Below are 13,462 nucleotides of genomic sequence, written 5' to 3' on the forward strand. Positions count from 1 at the left end.
GACCACCAAATAGTTAAAATTACACCAAACCACTAGGAGTGAACACACTATATAGGTTTTTAGTCTATTCTTTTGTTACTAAGTATAAAAGAAAGCGAAATTAATGGAATATAATATTGGACAGAAAATTGAAACAAACAAATGTATTTCCATTTTTTTCGAGCAAAAAATAACATAGAACCACAAATTTGTGACCACTTTTCATTAACTACATCCTATTGCTAAGGAAATATGCATTATGGAGGCAATAAATATAATACTTATACTGGTCACTGGGATATGTGGTCCGTTTGACACTGGTTCAGGGATTGTGCATTTACAAGTACACTCAAGTTAAAAGGATCTATTCTATAATGGTTACTATAACGATCGTACAATAATGACCGCACTGCCATCTGTAATTTAAAATTTCTTTCGGAAAGTCATCTTCATTTTTTAAATTTATTTGAAATGTATGTATAAACTATGGGCCAACTATGTATATAAATGTGGTATATTTCCTATTTTGCAAATTTGTTATCGATATATTTTGAAATTCCGAATTTGCAAAATAGGAAATATAACAAATGTAAATATAATTTACTAGTATATCATTCATATTCGTTTATTTTATTTAGGCTTGTAAAATAAAATTTAACGCTACCTAGATAGGAAACTTTTGCTTTGTTATAAATCTGAAATGGTGGAAACACTTAGTAGATGCCAGACTTATTTCCGTTATAAATGTCCAGGTTACCAGGTTAAATTGTGTTTGTTTGTCGTAGGAAGTGTTATATTAATAGTAAATTCTCGTGAGTTCAATATCAGAGATACAAAGGAATGGAAAGGAAATGAGAGAGAGAGAGAGAGTGGTAATAATTCAATGTCTGATGACCAATACTACCGTTATCATACTGGGAGGTCTTCGGACAAAGACATTTTGATTACGGTGCAACCATAGAGTCAATTGAAACACATCCAGCAAAACTGAGGGTCTTAACATTCAAAATACAATGTTGTTTCTATCAAAATTAAAAAAAAAAAATTTAAAAAAATGTTGATTACATTATTCAAAGAAAAATTTGATCAAAAACTTTGCGAGAAAGAATAGATATAGAAGTTATGTTTTCAGAATTGGAGAACATAGTTTTACTTGGCTTTGAAAAAAATAAAAGTGTCTAAACAAGCCAATCCGGCTACAGAAAAAGAAAAATGGAGATTTGATTTTTGATTTTTGGGTGTTTTAATGCCACTATATGAAACACTGTATTTGGACTATTTGAGTTTTCGTGGCGGCCAGGTTTTATTGGTTGAAGAAGCCGTATTGCCCGGAGACAAACACCGACCTTCGATAGGAAAACTGACAATTTTAGTCAATTATGTTTGGAGTTGAGTTCACTTGCACAAGCGGGGCTAGAACTCACAATACCAGTGTTGACTGGATAGTACAGTAGTAACTACAGTACTTGGACCACTCGGCCACCGAGGACCCAGAAAATTGGAGAAATAACATGACAAAGGCTTTTAAAGAGCTATGCAATCATTCTTTATTGCATCATTAATCTGCCGTTTTTGTTCTATAAACCCGCTGCAATTGTTTGTACCTTTCCTAAGTCGGGAATCTGATGTTCAGTAGATGTCGTTTGTTGATGTGGTTAATAAGTGTTTATCGTTCCTCGTTTTAAGATTAGATTGCTGGTTTTCCAGCTTGAATGGTTTTACACTAGTAATTGTTGGGGCCCTTTATAGCTTGCTGCTCGGTGTGAGTCAAGGCTCCATGTTAAAGATCGTACTTTTTCCTACACTGGTTTACTTTTATAAATTGTGACCTGGATTGCGAGTTGTCTCATTGGCACTCATACCACATCTTTTTATAACTATTTTCTAAATGTTCACCTCTACAGTTGTTGGAAATGAAATACATTATAGATAAATAAAAAACATCTTAAGTTCTGAACATAAGAACATCACAAATAACAACAAAACCTTTCATGAACATAATAGAAAGTCCTTATGGGAAGGATTCTTCATTTTTAGGTCATTTACAAATAAAATAAAAATATGCCATTTTTATAAAGCCAAATGACATGTTAGTGATGCCTGACTGAATGTATAATTTATACAGGACTATAGGTAATTATAACTGATCATTGTTGATCATATTACGATTTTGCGGTGTTGATGGCCGTTAATATCCTGTTTTCATCAATACACTGTTTTCATTTTATCATTTTATCTGTTTCAGAAACTTTCTGATATTATATACTTCACCAACTTACAAGAGCAAGTTATTTTTAGCACGTACGCAATCGTGAATCACTGTACTTGTTTCAAATAGTAAAGGATGTACGCAGTTTTTTCGTGAAACTTTCTAATACCTTGAAACATTCAGGATGTTATTTGCATACCAAATGCAACCGTTATTTCCCTAGTGTATTTAATTTCTTTGATCACTTGAAGTTTCCTTTGGGTCGAGTAACACCCTTAAGGTCAACAAACTGTAAATGAGCTTAACCAACACTATTGCATACAATTGGGCACGTAGACCTACAAAATTAATGTTAATCGACAAAAAACCCGACATTTATCTGTTACACTTTCGTAAATAGTGTTGAATGCAAATCTTTAATATCGTTCAACAATGTAATATTGTATAGAACGCACATACCCCCCCCCCCAAAAAAAAAAAAAATTATCTTGTTAGATCTTACTTTGCTTAACATAATTGCAGTTTACAGTTTATATCTATCTATTATAATAGTATTCAAGATAATAACAAAAAAATGCAAAATTACCTTAAAACTACCAATTTAGTGACAGCAACCCAACAATGCTCTGTGCGATTCGTCTGAAAATTTCAGGGCTGATATATGTTGACCATTTAAACAAATTTATCCGCTTTTGGATTTGCTCTAGCTTTAGATTTTGAGATATAACAGCCAAAACTGTATTCGACCTCTATGCTCTATTTTAAACCATGACGGCCATGTTTGACGATGCATCAAAATTTATAAACAAGATACCATAAGAAACATGGAGTAAGCGTTTGAAGGTATTTGGCACAGTGGTTTCAGTGGAGAAAATTTTAAAACAGACGGCGACGGACGCATAGTGATGGCAAAAGCTCACATGAGGCCCTTTGGGTCCCGCTGACATAAATGATGCAGTTTCAATTTGATTTTTATTTATTTAAATAATTAACGTGATAAATACTGCGGTTCTGAACCCTAAAATAAATCGTGTTGGGCCATGATAATAATGTATGGACATTGTTTCTATTAAATAATGTAAATCTGTTTTGAGGTCGCTTATGGAGTTAGGTAAATAAAATTATGTCGTATTGATTTTGTAAACGGAAAAAAATATACTAGTAAACAAGAGGCAAATAAAGTATTTCCTAAATAAATAACACTCGACACACCACTTAAAAACACACTTATAGATTGCTTAATTCTTTCCTGAAGATGAATTGTTATTCAAAACCACGTGATAAACAGACGTCAGAACTCAACAAGGAAGAAAGCGTTTCTTCCTTCGTATAATTCTGAGAAACGTAATTTAAAGTTTCAATAACGTAAACAGGAACAAAATATTCTTATTTTCTAAAAATCAAATGTAAAATGAAACCACGTGACGGCAAAGGTATATATCTTGCTCGTGTCCGACATATCCTGCTCCAAGTTGGCAACGTCAAGATGCAGTCTGACTGTCCCTTTGGTATCTTTCCCTCTTTTATGTCTCATAAAAACCATAAGTGATGATACTATACTTATAATAACATAAAAAAACCCTTTTAATACATGGAAAGATCAATAAAGGAACTGCCAACAAAGCAACTCTTTTAAAAAATTGTTAATTATGTGGCTTTCTTGTCTGCTTCAGACAGGAGGGGGACTGTGTAAATACCACAGCTCCTTGAGTACCGCCCCTTGGTGTCTGTTGCAGTAAGGAAACCTACAATATTCTCAATACCTGTTTACTGCAGTATATGTATTTGCTGTGAATATACATGAACTTTTTTCATTTTTGTTTGTTTTTCTGCATCAGATACAAGGAGGATTGTTAGAGCTTTTAAGATCACAATCCTAGTGCATCGTCCCTTGGTGTCTGTTGCAGCTAAACAATCATTTATTTTATATTTATACATTTTCAGCAAAACATTATAAAATCAAGTGAGAAAAAGAAAAAAAAATAAGTAAATATATAAATAAAGTTTGCCACATCTCTGGAGTAGCAACTCTGAAATACTTTTTTTATTTAACAAATAATACCTGTATGACTATTTCAAGTTTATTTTACAATGTTATGTAAAATACTGTATGATGTATCAATTATATTTGTATGTGTATATGCCCCCCTGAGGACCTAATTTGGAAAATAAAATTTATCTTATCTTATCTCATTTTTTGCACCTGTCCTAAGTCAGGAACATGATGTTCAGTGGTTGTCGTTTGTTGATGTGGTTCATCAGTGTTTCTTGTTATTTTTTTTATTTAGGTTAGAAGCTGAACATTGGTTTTCATGTTTAAAGATGTACATTTAGCATTGTGGGGCCCTTTATAGCTTGCTGTTCGGTGAGAGTCAAGGCTCCGTGTTGAAGACCGTACTTTGACCTACAATGGTTTTATAAATTGTGACTAGGATGTCATTGGCACTCATATCACATCTTCTTATGTCTATGTATACTAAGTTTCATATGTTGATGTAGCAACAAACTATCTCAAACCAAAACTTAAAGCTGATTAGGGACGGACAGACTTATACAGGCAGACTCACAAAGCCTCTGGACTATCATCGTCAGGGCTTAAAACCCTGCACACACAGTGCACCTACATTTGTACAAACAAAAACAAAAAGAAACAAACAAGGACTTGGAATGCAGCTGGTGTAGAAAGATAGTCACATGGTCAGGGGAAATAATAAGAAACAACACTAAACCGTTTTCATGAAGTCTCGTCAGTATTTAAAATAATTCAACCTCTGGAAGGCTGAGTGAATTAGTAGAGCACGCACAATGCAGAGTATGATTGCTCTTCAGATCATACTTTTGGAATGGTCAGATAAAGGTACAGAATTGGAACAAAAAAGTGTCGTCTGTTTCTAAAATATCAACAATCGAAATCAGATATATTACAAACGTATATGTAGTTTTCTATCAGAGTTGACTTAAACAAAGTGGTGGATTCTGCACGTCAGTTATTGTGGAGGAAAGGGAGGGGGAGTTTTTTGGTTTCTATTCAGTGTTCATCGATGTATGGAATATAATTATGATCCAACAATTGAAATGTCTCGCCTTATGTACTAATGAAACACATACGCTTATAATTTATGTATACACACCCTATATATTAATCAAATCTGAGATTGTCAAGTCTCAGAAAAAAATAATATCTGTTGACTTGTTCTAGAGTTAAATATGCCCCTAAAATATACGTTTCTTCTTCTAATGATGTTATTCTGAAAACTAAAGGAGCTCGTGTAGTCTGCATCAATGAGCAACATGATAAGATATATCTACTCTGAAATCTGATAATCCGTTTTCACTTTTGTATTTTTAGTGATGAAACGTTAATTTTGACTGTTTTTGCAGTTTTTGGCTGTTATCTTAAACCTATAGGAGATAGGCGAATCATATAAATTACTTAAATGAGCATGCAGCAGTCTCAATTAAACAACTGGTGATTTTTCTGCAAGTGGCAGATGTGTGTCTCTTGTTGTTTGGTATATTTTTGACTATTTTGGCAATTAAAAACTCACAATTTCTGACCAGAAGTATTTTTATTTTCTGCTATTACATTAATTTAACAACATTTATGAACCCTCACATTCTTTTGCATATAAATGTCTGACATAACAGGTATATTTTTGTTTTAGGAGTTTTGTGTTGTATGTACGATCTTGAAGCACTTCAGAAAAACAGCCACGACAGGCTTAATATCTGTGAATGCCAATCTAGACCAGTTAAACACGCAATAATCTACAACAACATGCTGGCAAAACGAACAAATTTATCTGTGGACAAGTCTTTGCAAATCTTCTAATTACATTTAATCTTGGTTTATTTAAAAACTTTTGTAGCTAGTATTCTCCAATAAAAATTGAGTTGAATCCCCCTTTTTTTGTGCTTATCATGATTTCCGTGTTCTGCAGCAAATTCCATAGTATTAAGAACCAGTCTGAAACTGGCAAAGGGAAGCAACTTCTGTAACTGATGTAAATTGATAATTGGCAAATAGAATATGTCAAGAAGTATACTAAGAGTTCTTAATGAAGCACTTTCTATATAGTTTATTGACTTGTTAGACAATACATGAAACATTTATTCGTTAGGCATGGCTTTATTTAGACACTCAAGCACTTTTACATATTAGATGCACAACATTTATTCTGCAGATACAAATGTTCATTTTGGTATACAACATACATAAACTTAAATATGAGATATTATCCATACTCTCTTAAGAACAAAAATGACAAAATAGCACTAATTAACAATGAACTTTACAGGATCCAAACTATTAAAACATTATCTAATGATAACATCTTACCAAACAAAATAATACTTTTAAATAATGCTTATTATTATTGGTCTTTTAGACATCTATAACTTTTCATTGGTACCATATTAGAATGAGATTACCTTTACTGTCTTTCAGTTTCTATTGTTATACTGATGGACAATCACCCATTTTTAAAAATACGCTATAAACTTTTTGCAACAAAAAATTCTAGGTATTTTGTTTTATTCTAAGTTATCACTGTATTTATAAGTGTATGCCATGTACACGATTTTTTGAAATAAAATATGTTTAAAGTAAAATACCTGATGAAACCCAAAGTCTGACAATATTTTGTGTTTTACTAGGTTTAATCAAATCTACCCTGCATGCCAGTTTTGAATGGCCAAGACCCTTATGACACTCTAAGGGAGTATGTTGTTCTTATATCCCTCAATAGATACATGCTATATGGGTGAATGTTTATGGAAATATTTTGTTCTGGAAATCTTATTTTTGTTTATATACTTATTACTGTAGGTATGTTTTAACAAAAAAGTAAGTCAAGGTATTAAATGTCATTTAAATATTTATAATCCATTGAAGAATTAAAGTCTTTGTATTAGTTTTGAAACATGGTTATACAATAACTACTCATGGAATGTGAAAAATGTACAATAAACAATAGCTTGTTGTGAATTCTGGTCTTTAGTGGAATATTTCCAACATTCAAATCCTAGAGTTAGTGAGTTTTATATTACTATTATTATGATGGGAATTTACCTTGAGTACAGGTGGAAAAAGACTGTTTTTACCATTATCCATTGGACTTGTGGCACAGCTGATGATAGTGATTGTTGCCAGTTACAGGATGAAATAAAGCATGACATTTGACTTGGTGAATTATATGATTTCTCTATGTTTCATAATTGTTAAATTCATAAGTTGGATGTTTTGACAGGAAATGTATGAGCTATGAGAAATCCTTCACCTATTCAGAATTAATATCTCCATTTCTCTAATTCTTAACTGATTTTTTTTTCTTTGGCATAGGGTTGATTTTTTTTTTTTTAAAGTTTTCATGTTATTTGTTTGATCTGAGCATATTTTTATTAAATTTTAAGAATGGTGAAAAAAAATCTAGCTATCCCTCGAATTTGCTATGGTGACATCCGAAAACAGAAGGTGACCATGTCTGATGATACATACTGTATATAGATCATTAGAAAATTGATATTAAAAGATGACTTTACATCATCTAATATTTGAAAGAGAAATAGACTCTTATGTAAATGCAAAACATTATTTTCACCCTTTTAACCGTTAAATTGAAATAAAATAGAAATGTAGGTCTTCTACAACTAAAATTAAAATTAAAAAATTTACTGTCTCGAGTCAGAGACTCTGCTCGAGTGGAGGAAATATTGTATCACACTCAATTCAGAATCTATATATAGAACATTGACCTACTTAAGAATCTAAATAATGCATTCATTCAATTACAAGAGAAATCTACTGACTTAGCAGGAAAAGAGATGATCAATGAATTAGTAATGAAGTTACTGTTGTGTAAAAATCTAATTATATATTCTTTACTCAATTTAATATTTTCTTCTTTATTTCATAATGGAAAGCTTCATCTTCATATGTAACACTTTATTACTTATTAACAAGTTTATTCAAAAGTGCTGATGATTTAGGTGTGCACAAGCAGGGAGCTCCATGTTTTAAGGTCTACTTTTTGATGCTCAGTGTTTTAATGTCTACTTTGCAGGAATCCATATGGGACCTAGAAGAGCAATATATCTGTTTTTCGTTGAAATTGGGGTATAGAAAGAATATGGCAAAATAAGATGCACTCAATGACACATGGATGAACATTGGAGGACTTTTAAAACTTTCAAAATTTTGAAGAAGAAAAAGAATCACAGTATGTGATGCCATTCTTTTAAACCACCTGATGACTGCAAGTTCACATGAATATGTACTGGTTTATATGTTTTGAATAACCGATTCAGCTAGAACCTTATACATTGTAATTATAAAATTGTAAGTCTATTATTTTAAAACAACACCAGTGATTTATTGACAAGATACTCCCCATATATACATAGTACAGTCTGTTTTCTTTGCAGATTTACATGAATTTTCCCAGTAAACATTAGGTATTTATTTTTTAAAAGAGGTCAAACTTAAAGTATTGACCTTCAACTTCTTACTGTCAGTTAAGTAATCTCTTAAGCTAAGGAATTAACACTATAATCTAATGTTCAACTTTAGACATGGAATGATGGTCAGCATTACAGTGCAAAAAGGTAAAATATGCAGTGATTAACATTGGTAACTTATAAATCATGAGTTTAATGGTCAAACTTAATTTTACAAGGACATTTGTAATAATTTTTAATTTTGTAATGATGCATTATAAAACAGTTTTCACTTGTTATTTGTAAATGTTCGACATCTGAGGTCACATCCAGTTTTGTTTTCTAGTCTTCAAGGACCTCAACTATTGAAATAGTACAGCTTTTGAAATGAACATCAAACGGGAATTGAATTTTAAACAAAAAGTGTCAAAGGGCAAAGCAATCTCCATTGTGTAGTAATATTATCATCCATAAACCATACTTGTTTGTGTGAAGAGATACAAAAATACTGTATAATAAAATAAGAGAACAATGCTTGTGTTGTGGCACAACATAGAATGCACAATAATGTTACATGTGCAGCATCATAGTCATACAGATAAAGCTTGATATCTTGTTGATCATGTGACCATAAAGTGTCCAATCAGGATTAGTCCACTTTTGCCAGTGCCATCAGAGTGAAATTGACTTCATCTGGATCTCTCTCCATGAACTTCTTAGCAACAGCTACTGCATCCTGTAAGAAAAAGTTGTAATGGTCAACATTTGTCTATTGTTGCCCTTGACCTTAATTGTCAGATTTCATTGCTTTGGTATTATGTCCACTAGAAATAATTCATATACATAAAATCTGTGTCATTGGTAGTTAGTGCTAGAAGGACTTGACTTGACTTGAATCACTTGATTGACATTTGATTGAATAGCGGACATTGGTTGGTCTTTCAATGATACAATCTTAAATGATATGAAAGTATGAAAGCTTTCAGGCAAATAATCTTTAGATTATGAAATCTTTGAGGCAAACATCTTATAATGTATGAAAGCTTTCAGGCAAGTAATCTTTGAGCCTTCAAAACACATCATTATGGTACAACTGGCAAAATTCTGCAGTGTGTACTTTTACAAATGTACTGAGCTTCACTTTCAACACTAATTTTGGACAACTTTTATTAGTCATGACAAAACCTTTTTCAGGTAATATTCTTAATTTACTGGCAGATTGAAAATAAAAATAAAAGTAAATTGATGTACACAAAAAATAGTATATTTAATATATATAGTTTCACTTTTTTTTAAATTATTTTATGCATCATAATTTCTGTAGAAAAACTGATAAGAATTTCTCCTCGTTCTTAAGTTCACAGTAACAAAGAACATGAAACTTTTGTCACACCATAAACTTCCAGAGGTCTGTACTTCCATTTTTAACCATATTCTTGTGTTGCTTCTGATTCAGTTTCAAGTTGCTTTGTGCAAAAAAATATATTGTGTAGTTAAATATGCTTATTATTGCAAAAAACAAAACAATATTTAAATCATATATGAATCTTACTGCTTTTATGTACTTAGTGTCTTTCCAATATAATAAAAAAATACTAAATACAATATGATAAAATCTATGTTTTTCGATTTGATGTATATTCTATGTTACTCTGTTTGAGATCACCTTATAAATACCTGCAGGGATCACATGGTATGTAATTATCGCTAACCACAAGTAGAGTTTGAAAGAATAAAGCCTAGCTATAAACCAGAATATTTGTGGTCAGTAAGAGGAAATAATATGATATGCTTCATGAGTCCCAAGGCAACAACTGACAAAGAAAATATTCGGTCAACAATTGCTTACATGCAATATAAGCCTGAACATGGGGCAGGAATAGGGGGACTTTGACAGAGTTTCTCGTATAAAATAGATTTTAATGGTATTTGAAAAAGGTCCTTTCTTGCAATTATATTGTAATTCATTATCTTAGATTTTCTATGACAAAAAAAATCAATTTAAAATTCTAATTCTCTAAAGACACCAAAAACTATAAATCACTCCTGCTACTACTCCTCTTAAATAATCCATGCTGAAAATTTTCTCTTTTTTTGAATAATACTAGAAAAATATATTTGCATGCCAAGTACTAAACTATGACATTTATATATATGTATGAAATAAGATATCTTTTTTGTAAAGAATGTCAAAATCAATAGGAACTTCACAGTAGATAATAAAACATAAATAATTATATTGATTTAAATTTCATTAATGGAATAATGAGCGTATTGTAAATGTACTTTTCCACATGACATGCACTGACATAAATGATCTATCCTGGTTTATCTATGTATGTATAACTACATTTGTTTGACCAAACTTGTACACCTAGGAAATCACCTATAGACCTTATTTCTGTAACTTTAGAGTTATACCTGACAAAACATGAATTTTACATAATTTGAAATAATTGGGTTAAAAATCTTCCGGTTCAAAATTTGAATGATTTTTTTTAAAGACTAGACTGAAGAATGCCACTGCACTGAAAGTTTTTAATCAAATATTTACTATGTCTGAAGGACAACATATGTCATGCTTACTTAAAGCTCGACCAGAAACCTGTATTCAAAAGTTAAGTAATGCAGAATAAGAAGAATTTTAGCAAAAAACAATTATTTTCTATAACCAATAATTTTGGGAACATTTTTACAACATTATAAAGCTTTGACTAGCAACAATGTAGAACTATTTTCACTGGAGATGAAGTATAATCCAAAAGAAAACTTCTCCTTCATAAAGAAAAACAGTCCAAAACTAATGCATGATGAAAAGGGTTATTTATCTCTTTTAGTTATGAGTTAAGGGGCTCCTGGGTATAAATGATTTTTTTTTTCAAATATAGGATTTCGCTATATTTTTTCATAAATGAACTTTATCCTATACTTAAAAGAAAAATGAAATAAAAAAATGGGGTCACCATTCATTTAAGCTAAAATCTGCCTCTGGAAGAAGCATGCATTTTTGTTAATGTCCTTTTTTTCTGTTGAACTAATAGGAGAAAAAGAGGAAATATCGAAATAAAAAAATAACCTAATATAAGAAATCGCTTAAATTTTACAATTATTTAGTTTATGTACAGCTTATTTGAAAACAATAATAAACTAGAGGCTCTAAAGAGCCTGTGTCGCTCACCTTGGTCTATGTGCATATTAAACAAAGGACACAAATGGATTCATGACAAAATTGTATTTTGGTGATGGTGATGTGTTTGAAGTTCTTACTTTACTGAACGATTTTGCTTCTTACAATTATATCTATCATGAACTTTGCCCATTAGTAACAGAGAACTATATTTGGTAAAAATTTACATAAATTTACCAAATTAATGAAAATTGTTAAAAATTGACTATAAAGGGCAATAACTCCTTAAGGGGTCAATTGACCATTTAGGTCATGTTGACTTATTTGTAGATCTTACTTTGCTGAACATTATTGCTGTTTACAGTTTATCGCTATCTATAATAGTATTCAAGATAACCAAAAACGGCAAAATTTCTTTAAAAATTACCAATTGGAGGGCAGCAACCCAACAACCAGTTGTCCAATTCATCTGAAAAATTCAGGGCAGATAGATATTGACTTGATTAACAATTTAACTTCTTGTCAGATTTGCTCTAGATGCTTTGGTTTCATAGTTATAAGCAAAAAACTGCATTTTACCCCTATGTTCTATTTTTAGCCGTGGCGGCCATCTTGGTTGAATGGCCAGGTCATCGGACACATTTTTCAAACTAGATACCCCAAAGATGATTGTGGCCTAGTAGTTTCAGTGGAGATTTTGTAAAAGATTACTTAGATTTATGAAAAATGGTTAAAGATTGACTATAAAGGGCAATAACTCCTAAAGGGGTCAACTGACCATTTTGGTCATGTTGACTTATTTGTAGATCTTACTTTGCTGAACATTATTGCTGTTTACAATTTATCTCTATCTATAATAATATTCAAGATAATAACCAAAAACAGCAAAATTTCCTCAAAATTACCAATTCAGGGGCAGCAACCCAACAACCGATTGACCGATTCATCTGAAAATTTTAAGGCAGATAGTTCTTGACCTGATAAACATTTTTATCCCATGTCAGATTTCCTCAAAATGCTTTGGTTTTTGAGTTATAAGCCAAAAACTGCATTTTACCCCTATGTTCTATTTTTAGCGGTGGCGGCCATCTTGGTTGGTTGACCAGGTCACGCCACACATTTTTTAAACTAGATACCCCAAAGATGATTGTGGCCAAGTTTGGATTAATTTGGCCAAGTAGTTTCAGATGAGAAGATTTTTGTTAAAGATTACTTTAATTTACGAAAAATGGTTAAAAATTGACTATAAAGGGCAATAACTCCTAAACGGGTCAACTGACCATTTTGGTCATGTTGACTTATTTGTAGATCTTACTTTGCTGAACATTATTGCTGTTTACAGTTTATCTCTAACTATAATAATATTCAAGATAATAACCAAAAACAGCAAAATTTCTTCAAAATTACCAATTCAGGGGCAGCAACCCAACAACCGATTGACCGATTCATCTGAAAATTTCAGGGCAGATAGATCTAGACCTGATAAACATTTTTACCCCATGTCAGATTTGCTCTAAATGCTTTGGTTTTTGAGTTATAAGCCAAAAACTGCATTTTACCCCTATGTTCTATTTTTAGCCGTGGCGGCCATCTTGGTTGGTTGACCGGGTCACGCCACACATTTTTTAAACTAGATACCCCAATGATGATTGTGGCCAAGTTTGGTTTGATTTGGCCCAGTAGTTTCAGAGGAGAAGATTTTTGTAAAAGTT

The 13,462-nt window shown here is 31.7% G+C and overlaps 1 protein-coding gene across 1 annotated transcript in view; it reads right to left on the reverse strand.

Annotated features, from left to right (window-relative positions):
• Nucleotides 1–7,468: 7,468 nt before the first annotated feature.
• LOC134696567 (ubiquitin carboxyl-terminal hydrolase-like) overlaps nucleotides 7,469–13,462 on the reverse strand; it is a 96,230-nt gene continuing 90,236 nt past the window's right edge. Inside the window, exon 8 of the mRNA XM_063558422.1 lies at nucleotides 7,469–9,359. Coding sequence (XP_063414492.1) covers nucleotides 9,273–9,359 — 87 coding nt within the window. The 3' untranslated portion in view covers nucleotides 7,469–9,272. The remainder of the gene's footprint in view (nucleotides 9,360–13,462) is intronic.

Source organism: Mytilus trossulus, chromosome 14 (genome assembly GCF_036588685.1).
Source record: "Mytilus trossulus isolate FHL-02 chromosome 14, PNRI_Mtr1.1.1.hap1, whole genome shotgun sequence".
NCBI lineage: Eukaryota > Metazoa > Mollusca > Bivalvia > Mytilida > Mytilidae > Mytilus > Mytilus trossulus.